The following is a 27283-nucleotide window of genomic DNA, read 5'->3' as shown; positions in this document are numbered from 1 at the left end:
TGTTGTTTGTAAATATATGTATGACAATGGAATCTCCCAGCTAAGCATTCAGCGTTACAATGAAATTTCCCAGCTAAGCATTCAGTGTAACAATGGAATCTCTCAGCTAAGCATTCAGCGTTACAATGAAATCTCCCAGCTAAGCATTCAGCGTTACAATGAAATCTCCCAGCTAAGCATCCAGTGTTACAATGGAATCTCTCAGCTAAGTATCCAGTGTTACAATGGAATCTCGTAGCTAAGTATCCAGTATTACAATGGAATCTCCCAGCTAAGTACCAGTGTTACAATGGAATCTTTCAGCTAAGTACCAGTGTTACAATGGAATCTTGTAGCTAAGTATCCAGTGTTACAATGGAATCTTGTAGCTCAATATCCAGTGTTACAATGGAATCTCCCAGCTAAGTATCCAGTGTTACAATGGAATCTTGTAGCTAAGTATCCAGTGTGACAATGGAATCTCCCAGCTAAGTACCAGTGTTACATTGGAATCTCTCTTTTTTAATATATAATGTTGGCCTTGACTTTGCTATGATCACCACCAATATCACTTGTAAATAAAGTATGGTGAGTTTAACATTAATAGTCTTCTAAACCATCTATGTTATCATACTGTCTTAACATTGTTTGTAGTTTCATGATGTTATTTTGTTTGTGATTGGTGGATGATAGGTACATCATTTTAGTGGTATACATATGTAACAGGTGGTGGGTTGGGCACTAATGTCAGGACATATATGACTCATAAATGACATTGACATCTGTGCATCATGGAGCATTTAATTTTAAAATAGTGTCCATTGTAGTGAATGTGATAAGCACATACAGTGTGATTTAAAATAACTGATTTAAATCACATACATCAGGGGTATGTAGGGGTATACTTAAGTGCTGATCACCCCATCCTTGACCAAGTGGTTCTTTCCTGAACTCAGTCTGTTATGAGTCATATGATGCTTTCAGACCAGGTCATGTATAGCATGCTGCCTTGCATGATGGGTGTGTCCCTCAAAGGCTAGGCCCACTGCCGAAACAGTGGATTGGTGTCAGGAAGGGCATCCGGCCAATTATCTCATGCTCCAAAAAACCTTAAATGGCAGTTACAATCAAGCGATTGCCACTAGTTTAAGATGAATCTGGCCACCCTCGTCTTCGGGGACCAAATCGGATTTAAAACTCTGGACTACTACTACTACTACATCAGAAACATATTTCGTTGGTTTGTTGTTGTTTGTTAAATTGTTTATACCTTGTGAAATCATTGTTGGCAATGTTCAATATGACTATAGATAAATCAGAAGACAAAACTTGACAGTCAGCAGAGTGGGTGTTTACAGGCTAATCAGTCTGAGTTGAGATCCTACCATGGATAAACACTGAAATGGTACATATCCTGTATTTTGAGGGTTAATAATGACACGTAAACAAATAGAGAAACCATTAACAAAGATTTATTCATTTAAGGTTAAGATAAAAAAAAACATAAACGATTTGTGAAGTGTCTGTTTCTTCATTTCAATTCTTTTTTAGATCAAAATCATTAGTTCTCAGTAAGAATCCTCAACACAAACTAAAATACAGTTAATTCAAACTAGATCTGTCTCAGACTCTTAGTACGGACTAGCAAAGTGTTTGTAAATGGCTAGAGACAGACCACAGAAGCTTGTTCTATTGCTGTGATAGAGTACTGTAAATGCATTATTTAATAATTTTCTGATTTTCAATTTTGTTATTTTCTTGGGTAGGTGAAGTTCGCTAAAGTAATTCGACATTAACTTGCAAAACATCTCATTGTTTCTCTGCCAAGTTTGTGAACTTAAAACTCTACCATTGAAATTGCTAAAAACATCAAAATAATGAAATTACATGCCAGCGAAAATAAATGCTTTTACAGTATTTGCTTTGATCTTCAGCCTATAGCTGATAGATTATCGCAGCAACAGCCTTTGATAACAAATTAGCATTTTATACAGTGTCAGTTGGAAAGATGTACTATATTACACATAAGTGTGAAAAGAAATAAGAGACATTCGAGCCTCCTTTTTTGTTTATTATAATAATAAAAATACTGTAAAATGACAAATTTTCACTGGGTTTAAATTTCGCTGATTTACCATTTCAGGCATATTCAGTGGGTGTTAAATTCACGGTTTTATCATTTAGATAATGTGTTCTATGCTAAATTTTACTTATTCACTGGGTTTTAAGTTAGCGCATTTTCTGGCACAGCGAAATAAGCAAAATTAAAACCTAGTGAATAATTAACCCTTTTACAGTAATACATGTAATCTTTATTGCAAAATCGTATCCTTTTTTGGATATTGACTCAAAAGAAAAGAGATAAAGAACTGAGAAAAAAAGCAAACATTAACCGAAAATGTCTATATTATTAATTAATGGTTATAGTAACCATAAAGGACAAAAATAGGTATGAATTAATTGCAATTTAAATATAAACCTCTTTGATGTATGAACAGAAAGCAGGAATTAGATCGTACTAACTTTAGATGTCCTATGTGCATGAATTCATCCTAGTCAAACAAATGAGATTATTTAGCTTTAACCTTACTCCATACTACACATGTATAATGTTACCTGAGCACAGTTGTTATTTTAGTGTGCTGGCATAGTTATTATTAATGCACATGCCAGCTTAATTTGATATACTGTTAGTGTTTAATACATCTTTCATCTAAAACAAAATGAAAAATGTGTCATTTAATTATTTAAGTTTAATTATTTATGCCTGATTTGGGGGATTGATGGTTGATAATATAATTTAATAATACTCTAACAAAATATTACCAGAAAAACTTCATATAAAGTTTTGTAAGAGAGTTTTGGGAGTACATAGGAAGGCATCGAATATTGCTTGTAGAGGTGAACTAGATCGTTTCCCACTTGTGATTGATGTTTGTACTACTGTTATAAAATTTTATCAAAGGTTGTCATGTAAGAAAACAAACAACATAATTATCGAAGCTGCTTTTAAAGAAAGTAGTGGGTTTAAATACGATCCTTGGTATAAATTTGTCCAAAAACTTCTACAAATTACAAATATGACAAACACGGATACTAATCAGGCAAATTTTTGCAATCTGTTTAAAGAAAGGTTAAACCAAATTTACTCAACAAATGTGGAAAGTCATTTGAACAAAACTGGTCATAATAAACTAAGTACTTATAAAACATTCAAAAATAATTATAAATTTGAAAAATACTTGGATGATATAAAAAAAAAACAAAAACACAGAGTAGCATTAACCAAATTTCGTATTTCAGCATACTTCTTGCCAATTGAATTAGGCCGTGACAGGGGAATAAATAAAATTGACAGGGTATGTAACAAATGTGACTCTAAGGATGTGGGTGATGAAAAACATTACTTTTTTCATTGTGACAGTTTTTCAGAACACAGAAAAAAATTCCTCTATACATTGTTCAAATACTCACCTGACTATCAAACATTACCAAATGGATAATTGTTTGTTAATGTTTTCTCTAGTGTAGACAAATATATTTGTAGTATTTTAGCTAATTTTGTTTTTCAGATTTTAAAATTATTTTAGATTAGTTGTGATACTGTATGTTTCTTACATTGGACTTTACTCAAGCATTGTTTTTGTGTACGTTCCAAATAAAATATCCTATCCTATCCTAATTTTGGATGTATCTTTGTGTTCAAGTGATATTTTACAATTATAATTATAATTGTGTCTCCTATTGTACAATAATGCTCTTTCTACATATAGCATATAGTAATTATAATTTCTGCTTAAATTTCTATTCTACAATTTATTAATAAAATACTTCTGCATGTAATAAACATGGTATTTTGGATGAAGACAATAACAACTGATGCTCCTGTATGCTGTCTTCAGAACTCATGTATTCTTATTGTAAAGCATAACAACTTTATTTCTACATGATGCTTGGTGTTTATTTCTCTTATATTCAACTACAGTAAGATTTGTAATTGGTTCTCTGCCTGTTGATGCGAGTAATATTAAGTAAAACTCTGGTGTAGCTCGCAGTTTCTGCCCCTTAATGGACCCTTTCACAGTTAGTAATCAAGCCAAAACAGTTGGATATGAACTCAGAACGTGCTACCAGACACTCTTATTTCCTCATGAATATTATCACTTATCAAGCTGCTTTAATTTGATTTGTGAAAGGGTTTATTAGTTCATCTTCTCTTTGGAGACGGTGGGTTTATCACTCAAGTTATGTATTATTATAGAATACAATTTATTTAAATTTTCTTGCATAACAGCACACATACAATTGTTACTGGAGGGGAGGTTGGAAGGTGAATATACAAATTACAAATACCTGAATAACTACAAAATTAATTAAAGGCTATTATTTTTGTAATTTGACAATATCGGTAAATACAAATCTGTCAATATCACTATAATGGTTTTTAAAGTTTGCAACTGAAGCTGTCTGATAGTCACAACCTACCTTTTAAATTATATCATTTTTATTGTCTTAAATATTGCATTGCAGTGCCATACTGCTCTCATATCACTCTTTTTTAATGATTTATTGTTGGGTTTCCATGGCAACAATATGATACTTAAAAGCAAGATGTCTCATAAGCAAGATTTCAAATAATGCAATTGACACATTTATGTACATTTTGAGAAACACTGCAGATTCTGATTTCAACATTCGATTCATGTTTACATGAGTTATCACCATGGTGATAAAAATGTACATTTGTAACTTATAAACTCTAACTTCATTCCTATATTTGTTTGTTTGTTTGTTGGTTGTACTCTTTCAGTGTTTTTATACATTCACTACGGTACTTGGTTTTAATATATATACATATAGTCTCAGCAGTTTCATTCTTGCCATCACAGCCACTTATTAGTCCCCGTTCGGACGCAGTCCGAAAACGGGGACTTATGTTTTGCCCTGTGTGCGTCCGTGCGTCTGTGATCACCTGTATCTCGAACATGCATGGACCGATTAAGTTCAAACTTCACTCATACATCACACCTTATATGGGACATATGCACATGCATTTTTTTCATGATCCGATTAACGATAGCCGAATAGCGGCCATTTTAAGGCCGAAAATGCATCAAAATCGCACATTTTCACCATTCCGGACCCGGATCTCAGTTATGCATGGACGGATTTTGTTCAAATTTGGTACATACATTAAACATAATAGGACCTTGATGCACGTCATTTTTTTTTTGGGATCGGGTTCGAAATGGCCGACTGGCGGCCATTTTGTTTTAAAGAATTCAGTTCTGGATCCGTATCTGAGACATGCTTGGATTGATCGAGTTCAAACTTCACACACACAAGGTACATCATGTCACAAATATGTATATGCATTTGTTTCATGATCTCATTAACGATAGCCAAATGGCGGCCGCTTTAAGGCCGAAAATGCATTGAAATCGCACATTTTCACCATTCCGGACCCGGATCTCAGTTATGCATGGACGGATTTCATTCAAATTTGGTACATACATTAAACATAATAGGACCTTGATGCACGTCATTTTTTTTTTCGGATCAAGTTCGAAATAGCCGACTGGTGGCCATTTTGTTTTAAAGAATTCAGTTCTGGATCCGTATCCGAGACATGTCTGGATTGATCAAGTTCAAACTTCACACACACAAGGTACATCATGTCACAAATATGTATGTGCATTTGTTTCATGATCTCATTAATGATAGCCGAATAGCGGCCATTTTAAGGCCGAAAATGCATCAAAATCGCACATTTTCACCATTCCGGACCGGATCTCAGTTATGCATGGACGGATTTTGTTCAAATTTGGTACATACATTAAACATAATAGGACCTTGATGCACGTCATTTTTTTTTGGATCAAGTTCGAAATGGCCGACTGGCGGCCATTTTGTTTTAAAGAATTCAGTTCTGGATCCGTATCTGAGACATGCTTGGATTGATCGAGTTCAAACTTCACACACACAAGGTACATCATGTCACAAATATGTATGTGCATTTGTTTCATGATCTCATTAACGATAGCCAAATGGCGGCCGCTTTAAGGCCGAAAATGCATTGAAATCGCACATTTTCACCATTCCGGACCCGGATCTCAGTTATGCATGGACGGATTTCATTCAAATTTGGTACATACATTAAACGTAATAGGACCTTGATGCACGTCATTTTTTTTTTCGGATCAAGTTCGAAATAGCCGACTGGCGGCCATTTTGTTTTAAAGAATTCAGTTCTGGATCCGTATTCGAGACATGTCTGGATTGATCAAGTTCAAACTTCACACACACAAGGTACATCATGTCACAAATATGTATATGCATTTGTTTCATGATCTCATTAACGATAGCCAAATGGGGGCCGCTTTAAGGCCGAAAATGCATTGAAATCGCACATTTTCACCATTCCGGACCCGTATCTCAGTTATGCATGGATGGATTTTGTTCAAATTTGGTACATACATTAAACATAATAGGACCTTGATGCACGTCTTTTTTTTTTCGGATCAAGTTCGAAATGGCCGACTGGCGGCCATTTTGTTAAAGAATTCAGTTCTGGATCCGTATCCAAGACATGTCTGGATTGATCAAGTTCAAATTTCACACACACATGGTACATCATGTCACAAATAGATATGTGCATTTGTTTCATGATCTGCTTAACAATAGCGGAATGATGGCCATTTTAAGGCCGAAAATGCATCAAAATCACATATTTTCACAATTCCAGAACTGGATCTCAGTCATGCATGGATGGATTTTGTTCAGATTTAGCACAATGTGTTGTACATATGCAGGTGCATTTCGGTCATGATCTGCTTTGAATGTATATGTCACTCAAATATGAACGGAACGGGGACGTGTCATTGACAATGACTTGTTATAGGTGAGACTATGAGTGTTATCAGAGGTACATTACTTGGGGTTTGCATCGCACATTGTACTGTATGGTGACATTATGCCAAGATCCCAGTCAAGTCTCATCTCGTAGATAACGAGACTGAGGCTACGACCTTCTGACATGAGATAGGTGGTTTGTAATGAAATAATAAAACATGTATAACCACATTCATAGTGAAAAAATGTAATACATCGAAAATGTACAGAAAATATAGTTATCGTAATTTGTCACTTCGTGAGCAGCTATTTTGATCCACCTGGACATCCCAGTATCCTAGTTACCTCGGGCATGCACATTCACATTTTTCTGAGTTGGAACGCTTACGCGAGAGCGAGATTGTAACGGGATCTTGGTATCATGTCACCGTAGTTGCAAACACCAAGTAATGTACTTCTAGTGTTATACATATTGGTTTCATCTTTAAATGATGCATGTAGATTTGGTCTATAAGGTGACAAGATATACATGACTTCAGAATCATATGTGATATCTTCTTGTGCGCATAGTGTGATTTAACAGTTGCCTGTGGAGTAATGGCTGACATACTTTAAAGCGAGAGGGTCGACACATGTGCACGCACAGGAATTGAGTCCCAAGCGACGATAACAACACATACTAAAAACGCAAAGGCTCATGGGTAAACGCTTGCGCATGCGCAGGTGACGACTCCCCAGCTTCACATACTGACCACCTAGCTAGGTTAGTATGTTTAACGCTTTGAGTGTTAACTTGTGGCACCATCTACAAACTGATTTTGTACAGTCAAAAACTAAAATCAATATCTTAAACTGTCTTTTGATCTTAAATGATGATGGAATTTAGTTACTATTTTATAGAATGAGAACATATTTGCACTAAATTTGAGCAGGAAAAAATATCTGGCAATCAAAAAGTAAGGTGTTATGGATGCAGGTAGTTTAATTATTTGTTATCTAATTAAAATCTAATTAGATTACAATTCCTTTTTACAGAAACTCAGCTTTGCTTTCATTGTTTTAATGTGTGTGTACACCTAAACTAAATTATAGCCATCTTAATAGTGCTATCATTAATAATCAAAATTAAAGTGTTCCTGCTATTGTGGAACTGGATCTTGGATTTCCTCATGCATTTCTTTAAACTGTTGTGTTCAAACCTAGTAAACATTAGACATAGATAACTACTGCTGTTCCAGAACCATATCTCTAACTTGATTTATCACATCCAAACTTTATGTACGGGTATGTTTCATACTTTATGTCACACATATGAACAAATGGCACCCAATTTCAAGCTAAAAAATCCACCATTCTGCAACCACATAAAATCAAAGTTCTGATTCAAAATGGCTGAATAGTATGCATTTTTCTTCTTCTGTTGACTGTGATATCACAATAATAATAATAATAATAATAATAATAACTTTATTACATCCTTAGAAGTTTAAATTTTCTATTGGTTTACAGCAATAAATATATAAGTGATTAAAATAATAGCAAAGTAAGAAAACGTAAAAAATAGAAAAAAAAGGAGTCAAGGCATTTTATCCAAAGAAAGCTCATTTTTTAAAATGAATGACTTATGTCCTGTTTCATCAGTTGAATTATGACAGCCATGTTGCAGAAGTTTAATTAGTTTAATTTAATTAGTTTCATTGATATCCATAAATCATTCTTGTTATTCAAGAGTTGTGTCTATAAACCATTCATTAGAGATTCTGACATGTTAATCAAAGAAGGACAGGATATCAACATAAATTAAGTAATTACTACCAGGGTATATGTAAAAATGAATTAAAAAAAATATATATTTTTTGACAATTCCATTTCCTCTGATGACAACAGACAAATCAGAAGTATCATGTAATTACCTTTTCTTACAGATCAGTCTTTTGAAAACAGAAATGGATAATTGAGATAATTTATACCCAAATTAGTATTATATTGAAAAACATGAAATGAGTCATCTAATACTACTGCATCCCAATAATTATTGTTACCATAGTTACATAAAACATGCCATATAATAACAGCTGTTCAACAAAAGCACACTAGGAAGATAGCAAGAATATCAATTACTGAAATTTTACCAATGGGCGTTGATACTTCTAAGCACGCTATTATAGACTGGGAAACACTTGAATGAATGTCAACAACATAATGAGGTGTGTTGAGTGGACACCCCACCCCCCACCTTCCCTAGCAACGATGAAACAAAAATATCAACCAGTTCAAAGCTTTTTCTCTCATTTAATTGTTAGCTCTACTGTCATTGAAGACGACGGAAACAAGCTTTTTAGATCAGTGATTGTTCGTTATCCTTCTATTAACAAATTCTGGTTTCCAATTTCTTCTTGAAAACTCTGAGACAGATGGCTTTGATACCTGATATGTAGGACCCTTGGGTAAACTTTTATCAGATTTGTTCATTTCGTAACAATATCTTCAAATCTTTTAGTGGGTATTCCTTTTTAATATGCTATCAAATCAGACATTTTACTTTTCTATTTTTCTAAAGTCGATTAAAATAATCTATGTACATTACATTCGCTCTTTATTTGAAATGTACAAATTCTGCAATTTTTTTTATTTTTACCATCCACTTATTCAAAATGAGGCACTTGTTAATTTGATTATGTTTAACTATTGCGTTAATATTTTAAAAAACTAACAATGATTTCTCAATTCCATTTCTGGGTTGGTCAATTTGAATTGTGACATCCATTATGACAATCACAGCTTTCTGCCCTTCACTGTAAAGCAGTCATTGTCACTGGTAAAGTTGTACTTTCTTCACTAAATATTAAAAAAAATTAAAAATGAGTGAAATTAACCAATTTGATGACGAATTGTTTGTTTCTTGACAGTTTCTGCAGATAGTATGGATCTATTGTGTGTAGAAAGTAATATTATTGCATAAACATGATATAAAAATAAATATTAATTATTCCTATTTCATGTTTGTTTCAAATTTGTTTGTTGCGGTTTCAAATGTTATAATTTTTCACAAAGTCATGATTTGACATATTTATTTTAAATCATTTCCAATGGAAAATCAGAAAAATAGATAAAAATGTTGCCCAACAATTTTGACAGGAATACGTTTTAACATTTGGAGGGTTAAACTTGTCCAGGGTAACCCCCAACAAAAGGTTTAGGGTGTTTGAAACAAGGAATACATTCGCAGATCTGAAAAAAACACCTACGGTAGCTACTAATAATAAGAATTTCAGCAAATATAAGTGATTTTATGCTTTGAGACCATAGCTGATGTATTAAACCTATAACAAGTTAATTAATTGATATTGACATTAAAAGTTAATTTATTCTGGGCAGTATGTCACCAAATCAAATTTCCCACTGTCGGTTATGTAAAGTCCATTTTGCTAAAAAAAAGTTATTCACACATGATAATTCTAATTTGGTGTTTAAGGAAGTGATTAGAATCCCTGGTGTACATTCTGCATAGCTTAATTTGTGGACTACACAAACTGAAACCCTTTTCTCCAATATTTACCGTAGTTACCAAATTACTTTCTGAATGTCCTTACTTTCTTTATATTTGCCCCTACATCTCATTCCTCTTCTATCATTTAGTTTCTTACTCAGTCTTTCTCCCTTTATCACTACCATCTTTCTCCCTACATCATTTCCATCTTTCTTCCTTCATCACTTCCATCTTTCTTCCTTCATCACTACCATATTTTCTTCCTTCATCACTTCCATCTTTCTTCCTTCATCACTTCCATCTTTCTTCCTTCATCACTTCCATCTTTCTTTCTTCATCACTTCCATCTTTCTTCCTTCATCACTTCCATCTTTCTTCCTTCATCACTTCCATCTTTCTTTCTTCATCACTTCTATCACTTCCATCTTTCTTCCTTCATCACTTCCATCTTTCTTCCTTCATCACTTCCATCACTTCCATCTTTCTTCCTTCATCACTTCCATCTTTCTTCCTTCATCACTTCCATCTTTCTTTCTTCATCACTTCCATCACTTCCATCTTTCTTCCTTCATCACTTCCATTTTCTTCCTTCATCACTTCCATCTTTCTTTCTTCATCACATCCATCTTTCTTCCTTCATCACTTCCATCTTTCTTTCTTCATCACTTCCATCTTTCTTTCTTCATCACTTCCATCTTTCTTTCTTCATCACATCCATCTTTCTTCCTTCATCACCTCCATCTTTCTTCCTTCATCACTTCCATCACTTCCATCTTTCTTCCTTCATCACTTCCATCACTTCCATCTTTCTTCCTTCATCACTTCCATTTTCTTCCTTCATCACTTCCATCTTTCTTTCTTCATCACATCCATCTTTCTTCCTTCATCACTTCCATCTTTCTTCCTTCATCACTTCCATCTTTCTTTCTTCATCACTTCCATCTTTCTTCCTTCATCACTTCCATCATACTGTCATCCATCACTTCCATCTTTCTTCTTTCATCACTTCCATCTTTCTTCCTTCATCACTTCCATCTTTCTTTCTTCATCACTTCCATCTTTCTTCCTTCATCACTTCCATCATACTGTCATCCATCACTTCCATCTTTCTTCTTTCATCACTTCCATCTTTCTTCCTTCATCACTTCCATCTTTCTTTCTTCATCACATCCATCTTTCTTTCTTCATCACATCCATCTTTCTTCTTTCATCACTTAGATCATTCTATCATCCATCACTTCCATCTTTCTTCCGTCATCACTTCCATCTTTCTTCCTTCATCACTTCCATCTTTCTTCTTTCATCACTTCCATCATTCTCTCATCCATCACTTCCATCTTTCTTCCTTCATCACTTCCATCATTCTCTCATCCATCACTTCCATTTTTCTTCCTTCATCACTTCCATCATTCTCTCATCCATCACTTCCATCTTTCTTCCTTCATCACTTCCATCATTCTCTCATCCATCACTTCCATCTTTCTTTCTTCATCACTTCCATCTTTCTTCCTTCATCACTTCCATCTTTCTATCTTCATCACTTCCATATTTTCTTCATCATATCATATAACAGTAATACTCAATCACATATCTTGTATTCATGTCATTTTACATGTAGCCTTTCTCTGATATATGGATCTGGTTATTATCGAGAAATTAGAAGGGAAGCAGAAAAATGGGGATTTAAACAGTCATCTAGTCAAAACTAGTGAGTGCTATAACACAGGGATAGATGAATCCATTATTGAACAATATTTTTATGGCCATATTGTTGTTTTTCAGTTCAGCAGACTAAATCAGATTTTCATCCCTTTACGGAGATGTATATTGTGAAATTAAAATTACTATGTATTCATTGCCAACCAGTTCCTGAGAATAAACATATGGTTTTCAATAATCTTTTGAAAGGCTAGCATTTCATCTGTGTTTAAAGTTGCATGGTTACAGTGTCTACTTCGTTATTTAGTTCATCCTCTGGTTAAATATTGTTCTCTTGTAGTATGGTGTATCAGCATCACATATTTTCATTCCCATGGCAACATTTGAGAATGTTTTTTATGGACATCTGAGGAGCTTGAATGTGTCTTCTTTTAGTAGATAACTGAATGTTATATTAGAGTGGTTGAGGAATAATTGACTGTCGCTTTGTGTTTGTATAAACATGATTTTGAATTTCATCTTTTGAAGCATTTTTTATTTTTTTTTACTCTCTGCAATGACACCCACGCTCATCACAGTTACACACACTGGGGTATTTATTCAAATTGAGCAACATCCTAGCAGAGTGTTTTGATATAGTAATATGGTTGCTAGGGAAACTTAATGATGTCACTGATAAAAACCCATTTCAGTACTTTCTCATCTTTTATATGGTTTTCTTATTTGGAGATGCTAAACACCATGTTTGGTCCTTTGTTTTTACTGTAACAAGCAAGTTGAACTTGAATAGTCAGGTCAGATCTGCAGACTTGATTGTAAACCATTAAAATGGAAATGCATAATTGCTACAAACCATCACTGTTGTAAGTTGATGATTCTCGTTAAATTTGACAATGATCAGCTTTAAACGTGAATGAATACTTCGTGTCATTTATCAATAACATTGCCTATAATTTGATTTTGGCTTCTATGGCAACCACTACCATGACGATGATGATCGCTTTGTCAGTCATGCATGCTGGCAATGTTTGCTGCTTGTTTTCTAAACTGTTTCTCGCCATTATTTTAAAATTGCGAGAGAGCCTGCACTAGGCATGTATATGTACTAAAATAATGTTTAGTCTCTGTTTTACTGCAATACAATAATGAGGGCAAGCGATTTTATTAGTGGCACACATTTTGTTCATAATATGAACAGATAAATTTGTATTTCATTAGAAGAAGTTGAATCATTCCAGTTGCTTACATTGTCTTCTATATATAAATCAAGGAAATAAAAGGACATGAGGCGGTTGTCATGGCAATAGGCATCACCTGAAGAGAATGCATGACTTGAGAGAAGGTTGATACAAGGTTACCTTTATTACTCTATTAGGCATCAACAAATTACAGCTGTGTGATGTAAGAAGATCATGTCTCATGAGTGACGTCCCTATTTTCGGGAAAATTTATCCAGTTACGCAATCTGCTGATGAATTTTATTCAGGCTGCAATAGTGTATATTATATATTCCTCTCATTTATTAATAAACTTTTAACAGTAAATACATATATATATTACAAGTTTATTATGAAACTACCACAAATTATACATAAAGGCAGTGTTGCGATCGTATCAATCGACATGGAGTGGAGGTCGATGTGCATGTGTCCGTACTGCCCGAGTCCATACTTTACGGTATTCTCATAATATTATTATATATCTTTTTCATGCTTATAAAAATAATTTAATGAGAGATAGCAGTCCAAAATTAGTAAAATTGTGTTCAGTGACGAGATTCTATTTCTGTCACTGTAGTGTCGCTACGTCTGTTGTGAGCAAAAGATAGGGTTTGAATGTTGCGTAAATGAGACGCACATTTCTCAAACAAGGTTGACATTTGAATGCATCCATAACATTTGTTATGGATGAATGAATTCTATTCAATATCATTTGTATAATAATGTGTATTATATGTTTTTGAAGATTGCAACCTGATTTCATCGATCTCTTGAGTTTCTCAGAGTAATGGTTCTTGAGATCTCAGAGTAATGGTTCTTGAGTTTCTCAGAGTAATGGTTCTTGAGATCTCAGAGTAATGGTTCTTGAGTTTCTCAGAGTAATGGTTCTTGAGATCTCAGAGTAATGGTTCTTGAGTTTCTCAGAGTAATGGTTCTTGAGATCTCAGAGTAATGGTTCTTGAGTTTCTCAGAGTAATGGTTCTTGAGATCTCAGAGTAATGGTTCTTGAGTTTCTCAGAGTAATGGTTCTTGAGATCTCAGAGTAATGGTTCTTGAGTTTCTCAGAGTAATGGTTCTTGAGATCTCAGAGTAATGGTTCTTGAGATCTCAGAGTAATGGTTCTTGAGTTTCTCAGAGTAATGGTTCTTGAGATCTCAGAGTAATGGTTCTTGAGATCTCAGAGTAATGGTTCTTGAGATCTCAGAGTAATGGTTCTTGAGATCTCAGAGTAAAGGTTCTATTAAATTCCCAGGAAATATAATTATGTTCATGTTCATCATGTACATCAGTTAAAGATGTATTAGAATTCCAAAAAAAAAAATTTCAATTAACAAAATATGAAAAAGGCAGTTCTGTATCAATGTTTAATAATGTTTCTGTTCGTAATTAAATTTTTAATTTTATGTAATCTGTATTTTTAAATAGCAAAAATGGGTTTCAATTTTGTAAAAATAACAAGCAATATTTGATCACAGTTTGTTAATCATGCATGGGTTTCTATTAAATTATTCTCATAATGATGATGTATGTCTTGTTATTGTAATGTTAAAATTAGATATTTTCAAAAATTACTATTCATCATGTTTTAATTAACATTCACTGATGAAGTATGTGTAAAATTTGGTTTCCATAGTAATGCCACATTTTATCATATACTGTAAAGAGGTTACCGTAAAATCTGTATTAGAAGCCGCATCCCTAATAGAAGTCGCACCCATTCTTTTTGAAAAATTGAGAACCAAAAAATCATCATTTCTCATATGTGTAGATGCTCTAATAGAAGCCGCATCCCCTCTATTGCATTGTACCATTTTAATAGAAGCCGCGGTTTCTAATACAGATTTTACAGTAATTATTCACTGGGTTTTAATTTTGCTTATTTCGCTGACTGAAAAATGCGCTAAATTAAAACCCAGTGAATATGTAAAATTTAGCATAGAACACATTATCTAAATGATAAAACCGTGAATTTAAAACACACTGAATATGCCTGAAATAGTAAATCAGCGAAATTTAAACCCAGTGAAAATTAGTCATTTTACAGTATTGCATTTTACACTACGTGAGAAATGCAGATTGTTTTTGAGATTTGGAAATTATACTCTGACGTTTGAAGAGTTTATAGGATATAAATTCAACAGGTGTTACTCTAGGGAATCTGATACCATGTACATTATCACTAATGGATTTCTAAAGGCATCTAATCAAATTGATGAGTTCAAACATGTACACATGTAGATACTACATAGATGTGACTAAAAATGCAGAAACATGCGTACTATGAAAATTTGGCATATTTATATAAAATTGTACATGTATTTGGGTTCCAAGCTATTTAGAGAATGTAATTCAGACTTGAGTTTTAGTCATTTAAAAACATAATATAAAAATTTCTATGTATATTTGTTTTATTCTTGGTTTGTGTTTTTGAAAGGTCAATATAGATGTTCACTCTAGATTTATCATTTTTGAGTGGCAACTATAGGTGTTAGTTTGTTATTTGCCGGTCATTATAGGTGTTAATTTGTTATTTGCCGGTCATTATAGGTGTTAATTTGTTATTGCCATGTTATTATAGGTGTTTATTTGTTATTTGCCAGGTCACTATAATTGTTAATTTGTTATTGCCATATTATTATAGGTGTTAATTTGTTATTGCCAGGTCACTATAGGTGTTAATTTGTTATTTGCCAGGTCACTATAATTGTTAATTTGTTATTGCCAGGTCATTATAGGTGTTAATCTGTTATTGCCAGGTCATTATAGGTGTTAATTTGTTATTTGCCGGTCATTATAGGTGTTAATTTGTTATTGCCAGGTCACTATAATTGTTAATTTGTTATTGCCAGGTCATTATAGGTGTTAATTTGTTATTGCCAGGTCATTATAGGTGTTAATTTATTATTGCCAGGTCACTATAGGTGTTAATTTTTTATTGCCAGGTCATTATAGGTGTTAATTTGCCATTGCCAGGTCATTATAGATGGTATTGGGGTCCAAGCAATTTAGAGAATGTATTTCAGACTTGAGTTTTAGTCATTTAAAAATAGACTGTATGTATACACTCCATTCTTGTTTTGTGACTGCTTTTGAATGTTCAATATAGATGCTTACTCTAGATTTGTCATTTTGAGTGGCAACTACAGGTGTTAATTTGTTATTGCCAGGTCATTTTATGTGTAATTTGTTATTGCCAGGTGTTTACATCATTTTTATTCTTTGTTTTCAGGTCCAAGCAGCTTATCAAAGATGCTATACTAGACAATGACTTTACTAAAAACCTTGATGCCTCGCAGGTCCGTGAGATTGTAGATTGTATGTACCCAAAAACATTTGAAAAAGGGCAATTAGTCATCAAAGAAGGCGATGCTGGAGCACATTTCTACGTTGCTGCAGGTAATATTTTAATACACACCAGACTCTAGTTGCTGCGTACACCAGATTTTAGTTGCTGTGCACATCAGACTTTGGTTGCTGTGCACACCAGACTTTGGTTGCTGTGCACACCAGACTTTAGTTGCTGTGTACACCAGACTTTAAGTTGCTGTGTACACCAGACTTTAGTTGCTGTGTACACCAGATTCAAGTTGCTGCGTACATTTCTATGGTATGTGCATATAAGATTCACATGAGATATAAGTTACAGTGTAGGAATGATAGAATACATTACAATAAACTCCATCGTATAAGTTATGAAAATAAATCCTGTATTATTACTGCCTGGAGATGCATGTATGTTCTGTCTGTCACTCATTTACATAATTTACATATTTATTTCTCAATTTACATAAATTAACAAATTTCTCTCAGAAACCACTGATCAGATTTCAATGAAACTTTTGCTAACTAACCTTTGTTTAAAATTTTTAATTAACTTATGACTGCTTGATATGCCTCCAATACCCCTCAATACATAAAAGTTTTTTTTTTAATGTTTTACTTTTTAATTTACAGAGGGAGAGTTGGAAGTATCCAAGGGGGACAAGGTTCTGGGTATCATGGGTTCTGGAAAAGTTTTTGGTGAACTTGCCATACTTTATAACTGTACAAGGACAGCTTCAGTCAAAGGTTGGTAGTAGCAATTCATGAACTGTACAGTTGAATATTATGCCTTATACACAACCCCTAAAGGTCACACATCCTGGTACTATACACAACCCCTAAAGGCCACACATCCTGGTACTATACACAACCTCTAAAGGTCACACATCCTGGTACTATACACAACCCCTAAAGGTCACACATCCTGGTACTATACACAACCCCTAAAGGTCACACATCCTGGTACTATACACAATCCCTAAAAGGGCACACATCCTGGTACTATATGCATGACCCCTGAAAGGTCACACATCCTGGTATTATACACAACCCCTAAAGGTCACACATCCTGGTACTATACACAACCCCTAAAGGTCACACATCCTGGTACTATACACAACCCCTAAAGGTCACACATCCTGGTACTATACACAACCCCTAAAAGGGCACACATCCTGGTACTATATGCATGACCCCTGAAAGGTCACACATCCTGGTACTATGCATGGAACATAAAGGTCATGCATCCTGGTACTATACACAACCCCTAAAGGTCACACATCCTGGTACTATACACAACCCCTGAAAGGTCACACATCCTGGTACTATGCATGGAACATAAAGCTCACACATCCTGGTACTATACACAACCCCTAAAGGTCACACATCCTGGTACTATACACAACCCCTGCTAAAGTTCACACATCCTGGTACTATACACAACCCCTAAAGGGGCACACATCCTGGTACTATGCATGGAACATAAAGGTCATGCATCCTGGTACTATACACAACCCCTAAAGGTCACACATCCTGGTACTATACACAACCCCTAAAAGGGCACACATCCTGGTACTATATGCATGACCCCTGAAAGGTCACACATCCTGGTACTATGCATGGAACATAAAGGTCATGCATCCTGGTACTATACACAACCCCTAAAGGTCACACATCCTGGTACTATACACAACCCCTGCTAAAGTTCACACATCCTGGTACTATACACAACCCCTAAAGGGGCACACATCCTGGTACTATATGCATGACCCCTGAAAGGTCACACATCCTGGTACTATGCATGGAACATAAAGGTCACACATCCTGGTACTATGCCTGACCCCCCCCTGCTAAAGTTCACACATCCTAGTACTATACACAACCCCTAAAGGTCACACATCCTTGTACTATACACAACCCCTAAAGGTCACACATCCTTGTACTATATGCCTGACCCCTGAAAGGTCACACATCCTGGTACTATATGCCTGACGCCTGAAAGGTCACACATCCTGGTACTATGCATGGAACATAAAGGTCACACACCCTGGTACTATGCATGGAATGTAAAGGTCACACATCCTGGTACTATGCCTGACCCCCCCCCACCACTAAAGTTCACACATCCTGGTACTATATGCATGACCCCTGAAAGGTCACACATCCTGGTATTATGCATGGAACATAAAGGTCACACATCCTGGTACTATGCATGGAACATAAAGGTCACACATCCTGGTACTATGCATGGAACATAAAGGTCACACATCCTGGTACTATGCATGGAACGTAAAGGTCACACATCCTGGCACTATGCATGGAACATAGACTGGCACAGTCTGGGCGATTGATTTCTTTTTAAATTTAAAATTAAATAAAAAAAATAGCGAAATGGAGGTGTTAACGCAAAATCCTGTAACAGCGAAATCACCCAGACGCTTTTGCCCCGCCCTCTGTGTTGAAAGCAGGAACTAGTGTTTTTATGTTAATGAGCAGAATGACAGGCAAGAACGTTATCCAATCAGAGTAATTTGACCTTTAAACTATATCTAGTTAACCTTTGTACCTGAAGACTTTTCTTCAAGTTTCTTGATCGTCAACATAACAAATAAATTACTATTACAAATTATTTTAATGGAAAGAAGTAGCCTGTGTGTAGCCTTATCTCACCTGGGTTACAGGGAAGCGCGATCTGCACAGAAGACAATAATTGATGGTTCCACTGATGGCCACAATGTTTTCGTTGCCCTTCCAACCGGAAGCGGCAAATCGATTGCATTTGAAGTTGCTCCGTTCTGTTCAGATAAAAAACTTTGGCATTGTCGTCAAGTTGACCTTTAACGCGACCCACAATGTTTACCTCATTATGCAGCGCATGCGCCCCCATTCCTTTTCTGTATCTGTTCAGTGATATCACTGCATATCATGAATAAATAATAGCAACGGATTAGCTATTTATTCCATTTTTTTTTAATCACCACAGCTGGGCCAGTCTATATAGAACATAAAAGTCTCACATTCTGGCACTATGCCTGACTCCCCTAAAGGTCACACATCCTGGTACTAGTCATGCCCCCTTCTAAAGGTCACACATCCTGGTACTATGCATGACCCCCCCCCCCCCCCCCTCTCTGAAGGTCACATATTCTGGCAGTTCCCAGGGTATTGTCCTGTAATGGCACTAATTTGTCAATATAAATAATTCCATATCTTGGCATCATTTAAATATTTATCACATATATTCTAAAGTCCAAAAATCTGAAACTACAGAGTGTTGAAAGTGTCTCGCTTACACTGCTCATTTTTAATACTTGCTCCAGTTCTTTTTTTCTTGAATCCCTTTTTTTTTGAGCAAGTGAATAATGAAGATTTAAGCTGTGAAAATAAACCATTTACTTAATGGACTTTGTATAAACTTGAAAGCTCTGTACAACCTTCAGGTAGAGTGACATGTACAACAAAAGTAGTGTTGGCGTTTTCAGTTTGTATTGCATGTATGCATGTAATAATATACCTTATTCTTTTAACTGAATATATTAACTCAAGTGACAACCATGCCTTGCATGCAGACATTTTTATTTTAGGGAGAAAATAATTTAGTACATTTGTAGTTATTATTTTTTTGTGAATTTTTGAAGGGTTATTCATATAACTTGCCATTCAATTTGTTTGCGGCCGTTATTTGGCTGTCTACTCAATATAACTGTCACTCATTTTTCTTTTATTTTCTTTTACAGCGAGTAATATAACAACCATGTTTAATATGCATTTAACAACATTAAGACAATATTTCTCTGAATTTCTTGCAATTTTACTTTTCTTCGAATGTAGAATGAATGAGTGATACATTTCATGAAATCTAGGCTTCCCAGAATTTAGATTTCTTGGATTTACAAAACAAAACAAAAACCCAGTACTGACATGTAGATGTTTCTGTGAACACAGTGTAGACGGGTAGTTGACCTGTTGATATGAACATGGTGTAACATAGACAGGTAGATGACCTGTTAATATGAACACAGTGTAGACAGGTAGATGACCTGTTGATATGAACACAGTGTAGACAGGTAGATGACCTGTTGATATGAACACAGTGTAGACATGTAGATGACCTGTTGATATGAACACAGTGTAGACATGTAGATGACCTGTTGATATGAACACAGTGAAGACAGGTAGATGACCTGTTGATATGAACACAGTGTAGACAGGTAGATGACCTGTTGATATGAACACAGTGTAGACAGGTAGATGACCTGTTGATATGAACACAGTGTAGACAGGTAGATGACCTGTTGATATGAACACAGTGTAGACAGGTAGATGACCTGTTGATATGAACACAGTGTAGGCATGTAGATGACCTGTTGATATGAACACAGTGTAGACATGTAGATGACCTGTTGATATGAACACAGTGAAGACAGGTAGATGACCTGTTGATATGAACATGGTGTAACATAGACAGGTAGATGACCTGTTGATTTGAACACAGTGGAGACATGTAGATGACCTGTTGATATGAACAGTGTAGACAAGTAGATGACCTGTTGATATGAACATGGTGTAGCATAGACAGGTAGATGACCTGTTGATATGAACACAGTGTAGACAGGTAGATGACCTGTTGATATGAACACAGTGTAGACATGTAGATGACCTGTTGATATGAACACAGTGGAGACATGTAGATGACCTGTTGATATGAACACAGTGTAGACAGATAGATGACCTATTGATATGAACACAGTGTAGACATGTAGATGACCTGTTGATATGAACACAGTGTAAACAGGCAGATGACCTGTTGATATGAACACAGTGTAGACAGGCAGATAACCTGTTTATGTGAACACAGTGTAGACATGCAGGTAGATGATCTGTTGATATGAACACTGTGTAGACATGCAGGTAGATGATCTGTTGATATGAACACAGTGTAGACAGGTAGATGATCTGTTGATATGAACACTGTGTAGACAGGTAGATGACCTGTTGATATGAACACAGTGTAGACATGCAGGTAGATGATCTGTTGATATGAACACTGTGTAGACATGCAGGTAGATGATCTGTTGATATGAACACAGTGTAGACAGGTAGATGATCTGTTGATATGAACACTGTGTAAACATGCAGGTAGATGACCTGTTGATATGAACACTGTGTAGACATGCATGTAGATGACCTGTTGATATGAACACAGTGTAGACATGCAGGTAGATGACCTGTTGATATGAACACTGTGTAGACATGCAGGTAGATGATCTGTTGATATGAACACTGTGTAGACAGGTAGATGACCTGTTGTTGATGTAAAGACTTAAAAAGCCTTAAAACACAATAATATCATGATAGAAAAACAGATAATCAAATAATGAAACTAAAACCTTTCTTTTATTTGTAGCTGTTAGTGATTCCAAAATATGGGCCATTGATCGTAAAGTATTCCAAGTTATTATGTTAAAAACTGGTTTACAACGGCAGGAAGAAAATATAAGGTTCCTCAAAAGGTACAGGAATAAAACATTTACAGTGTGATGTAACATCAACATGAATGCTGTTGTATACAGCATCGGAGAGATGTTGTAACTATGGAAAGGAAGAAGTGTAGTGTAGTGTAGTGTAGTGTAGTGTAGTGTGGTGTGGTGTGGTGTGGTGTGGTGTGGTGTAGTGTGGTGTAGTGTAGTGTAGTGTATGTTTTGCAGTGTATTGAATTGTCGTATAGTGTATGAATTGTAGTGCGGTGCAGTGCAGTATAGTTTAGTGTGTATATCATGCATTGTATTGAATTTATTGAATTGTAGTCTAGTGTAGTCTAGTGTAGTGTAGTGTGGTGTGGTGTAGTGTAGTGTAGTGTAGTGTATGTCTTGCAGTGTATTGAATTGTCGTATAGTGTATGAATTGTAGTGCGGTGCAGTGCAGTATAGTTTAGTGTGTATGTCATGCATTGTATTGAATTTATTGAATTGTAGTGTAGTGTAGTGTAGTGTGGTGTGGTGTGGTGTGGTGTGGTGTAGTGTAGTGTAGTGTATGTCTTGCAGTGTATTGAATTGTCGTATAGTGTATGAATTGTAGTGCGGTGCAGTGCAGTATAGTTTAGTGTGTATGTCATGCATTGTATTGAATTTATTGAATTGTAGTGTAGTGTAGTGTAGTGTAGTGTAGTGTAGTGTAGTGTAGTGTATGTTTTGCACTGTATTGAATTGTCGTATAGTGTATGAATTGTGGTGCAGTGCAGTGCAGTATAGTGTAGTGTGTATGTCATGAATTGTGTAGTGTAGTGTAGTGTAGTGTATGTTTTGCAGTGTATTGAATTGTCGTATAGTGTATGAATTGTGGTGCAGTGCAGTGCAGTGTAGTGTAGTGTGTATGTCATGAATTGTAGTGTAGTGTAGTGTAGTGTAGTGTAGTGTAATGTTGTGTATGTTTGTTTTGGAGTGTATTGAATTGTAGTATAGTGTATGAATTGTGGTGTAGTGCAGTGCAGTATAGTGTAGTGTGTATGTCATGAATTGTAGTGTAGTGTAGTGTAGTGTAGTGTAGTGTAGTGTAATGTTGTGTATGTTTGTTTTGGAGTGTATTGAATTGTAGTATAGTGTATGAATTGTAGTGCGGTGCAGTGCAGTATAGTGTAGTGTGTATGTCATGCAATGTATTGGATTATAGTGTAGTGTTGTGTCGTGATGTTTTATCAAACAATGTTATGCAGTTGATATAGACCAGAGTAGTAAATTCTGGTTGACATAGTTGATAATATGAAAAGAGGATGTCTGTCTGGTATGTTCAATAGGCTGATACTTTCATGACCCCTAAAGATCGCACATCCTGGTACTTTCATGACCCCTAAAGATCGCACATCCTGGTACTTTCATTGGTATGAGAGCGTCACAAATATACACAATTGGAGCATTTTAATGTGTCCTAACTAACATTTACGTTTTACTCAAGAAGCTAAAACAAATAGTCAAGAAACTGTGTTGAAATATCAATGAAACTGCCAGGATGTGTGACCTTTAGGGGTCATGAAAGTACCAGGATGTGTGACCTATTACATCTGATTGAAATAAATGTCAGTGAAAATGGTTTTACAGTAATGTGATCTACCACCCATGTAGTAGTATCTTTGAATTGCTGCTGCTGAATTGAAAAGATGTATTTAGTTTCAACTTTAACTTTATTCACCCTACTATCTTTCAGTGTTCCATTACTTAAACACCTGTCTGCAGAGAACTTTTCCAAGCTGGCTGACAGTTTAGATATTGATTTTTACCATGAAGGTGAATACATTGTCAGAGAGGGAACCACAGGAGACACCTTTTATATTATAAGCAAAGGCACTGTAAGTACATTATTCAATCTGTTTAAAATCTTAAGTCAGTGAGAAGTATTTTTTAATTCTGTTTGTCGCTGAATAACACCTTTAACTACATCTGAACAAATGAATATCATGTTCAGACAGAAATTGGCAGCTAATTAGTGTGTGCCTTACTGAAAAGTGGCCTGTAAACAGTTATGTAAAGTAAAAAGTTGGCTGCTGCTCATCTCAGATCTAAACTTGATTTGCATATTAGGTAGTTGATCTGCAGATGTAATTAAAAGTATTGTTCACTAGTGACCGGAGCAGCTAACTACATATCATGGGTTCATTATTCAAAGATCATGTGGATCATTTACAACACTATTCATTATGTAAGTGTTGTACTGAACATGTCAAACACTATCCATTACGTAAGTGTTGTATGGGTCACTTTGAATACTATCCATCATGTAAGTGTTGTGTGGGTCACTTTGAACACTATCCATCATGTAAGTGTTGTGTGGGTCACTTTGAATACTATCCATCATGTAAGTGTTGTGTAGGTCACTTTGATTACTATCCATCATGTAAGTGTTGTATGGGTCACTTTGAACACTATCTATCATGTAAGTGTTGTATGGGTCACTTTGAACACTATCCATCATGTAAGTGTTGTGTGGGTCACTTTGAACACTATCCATCATGTAAGTGTTGTATGGGTCACTTTGAACACTATCCATCATGTAAGTGTTGTGTGGGTCACTTTGAATACTATCCATCATGTAAGTGTTGTGTGGGTCACTTTGAACACTATCCATCATGTAAGTGTTGTATGGGTCACTTTGAACACTATCCATCATGTAAGTGTTGTGTGGGTCACTTTGAATACTATCCATCATGTAAGTGTTGTGTGGGTCACTTTGAATACTATCCATCATGTAAGTGTTGTGTGGGTCACTTTGAATACTATCCATCATGTAAGTGTTGTGTGGGTCACTTTGAACACTATCCATCATGTAAGTGCTGTGTGGGTCACTTTGAATACTATCCATCATACACTATCCATCATGTAAGTGTTGTGTGGGTCACTTTGAACACTATCCATCATGTAAGTGTTGTGTGGGTCACTTTGAATACTATCCATCATGTAAGTGTTGTGTGGGTCACTTTGAACACTATCCATCATGTAAGTGCTGTGTGGGTCACTTTGAATACTATCCATCATGTAAGTGTTGTGTGGGTTACTTTGAACACTATCCATCATGTAAGTGTTATATGGGTCACTTTGAACACTATCCATGATGTAAGTGTTGTGTGGGTCACTTTGAATATTATCCATCATGTAAGTGTTGTGTGGGTCACTTTGAATACTATCCATCATGTAAGTGATGTGTGGGTCACTTTGAACACTATCCATCATGTAAGTGTTGTATGGGTCACTTTGAACACTATCCATCATGTAAGTGTTGTATGGGTCACTTTGAACACTATCCATCATGTAAGTGTTGTGTGGGTCACTTTGAATACTATCCATCATGTAAGTGTTGTGTGGGTCACTTTGAACACTATCCATCATGTAAGTGTTGTATGGGTCACTTTGAACACTATCCATCATGTAAGTGTTGTGTGGGTCACTTTGAATACTATCCATCATGCAAGTGTTGTGTGGGTCACTTTGAATACTATCCATCATGTAAGTGTTGTGTGGGTCACTTTGAATACTATCCATCATGTAAGTGTTGTGTGGGTCACTTTGAACACTATCCATCATGTAAGTGTTGTGTGGGTCACTTTGAATACTATCCATCATGTAAGTGTTGTGTGGGTCACTTTGAATACTATCCATCATGTAAGTGTTGTGTGGGTCACTTTGAACACTATCCATCATGTAAGTGTTGTATGGGTCACTTTGAACACTATCCATCATGTAAGTGTTGTGTGGGTCACTTTGAATACTATCCATCATGTAAGTGTTGTGTGGGTCACTTTGAACACTATCCATCATGTAAGTGCTGTGTGGGTCACTTTGAATACTATCCATCATACACTATCCATCATGTAAGTGTTGTGTGGGTCACTTTGAACACTATCCATCATGTAAGTGTTGTGTGGGTCACTTTGAATACTATCCATCATGTAAGTGTTGTGTGGGTCACTTTGAACACTATCCATCATGTAAGTGCTGTGTGGGTCACTTTGAATACTATCCATCATGTAAGTGTTGTGTGGGTTACTTTGAACACTATCCATCATGTAAGTGTTGTGTGGGTCACTTTGAACACTATCCATCATGTAAGTGTTGTGTAGGTCACTTTGAATACTATCCATCATGTAAGTGTTGTGTGGGTCACTTTGAACACTATCCATCATGTAAGTGCTGTGTGGGTCACTTTGAATACTATCCATCATGTAAGTGTTGTGTGGGTTACTTTGAACACTATCCATCATGTAAGTGTTGTGTGGGTCATTTTGAACACGATCCATCATGTAAGTGTTGTGTAGGTCACTTTGAACACTATCCATCATGTAAGTGCTATATGGGTCACTTTGAACACTATCCATCATGTAAGTGTTGTGTAGGTCACTTTGAACACTATCCATCATGTAAGTGTTGTGTGGGTCACTTTGAACACTATCCATCATGTAAGTGCTGTGTGGGTCACTTTGAACACTATCCATCATGTAAGTGTTGTGTGGGTCACTTTGAAGACTATCCATCATGTAAGTGTTGTGTGGGTCACTTTGAAGACTATCCATCATGTAAATGTTGTGTGGGTCACTTTGAACACTATCCATCATGTAAGTGCTGTGTGGGTCACTTTGAACACTATCCATCATGTAAGTGTTGTGTGGGTCACTTTGAACACTATCCATGATGTAAGTGTTGTATGGGTCACTTTGAATACTGTCCATCATGTAAGTGTTGTATGGGTCACTTTGAACAATATTCATCATGTAAGTGTTGTATGGGTCACTTTGAACACTATGCATCATGTAAGTGTTGTGTGGGTCACTTTGAATACTATCCATGATGTAAGTGTTGTGTGGGTCACTTTGAACACTATCCATCTTGTAAGTGTTGTGTGGGTCACTTTGAATACTATCCATCATGTAAGTGTTGTGTGGGTCACTTTGAACACTATCCATCATGTAAGTGCTGTGTGGGTCACTTTGAACACTATCCATCATGTAAGTGTTGTGTGGGTCACTTTGAAGACTATCCATCATGTAAGTGTTGTGTGGGTCACTTTGAAGACTATCCATCATGTAAATGTTGTGTGGGTCACTTTGAACACTATCCATCATGTAAGTGCTGTGTGGGTCACTTTGAACACTATCCATCATGTAAGTGTTGTGTGGGTCACTTTGAAGACTATCCATCATGTAAGTGTTGTGTGGGTCACTTTGAATACTATCCATCATGTAAGTGTTGTGTGGGTCACTTTGAACAATATCCATCAT

At 35.7% G+C, this 27283-nt stretch overlaps 1 protein-coding gene across 1 annotated transcript in view; it reads left to right on the top strand.

Moving 5' to 3' along the window:
• Positions 1-27283, top strand: part of LOC100374103 (cGMP-dependent protein kinase 1-like) — a 149538-nt gene that overhangs the window by 74816 nt on the left and 47439 nt on the right. The window contains exons 4-7 of the mRNA XM_085494121.1: positions 16430-16596; positions 17155-17268; positions 21929-22034; positions 23722-23863. Coding sequence (XP_085350247.1) covers positions 16430-16596; positions 17155-17268; positions 21929-22034; positions 23722-23863 — 529 coding nt within the window. The remainder of the gene's footprint in view (positions 1-16429; positions 16597-17154; positions 17269-21928; positions 22035-23721; positions 23864-27283) is intronic.

The sequence above is a fragment of the Saccoglossus kowalevskii genome, chromosome 19 (genome assembly GCF_978046115.1).
Source record: "Saccoglossus kowalevskii chromosome 19, keSacKowa6.1, whole genome shotgun sequence".
Taxonomy (NCBI): Eukaryota; Metazoa; Hemichordata; class Enteropneusta; family Harrimaniidae; genus Saccoglossus; species Saccoglossus kowalevskii.
This window is presented reverse-complemented; position numbering and strand designations above follow the sequence as displayed.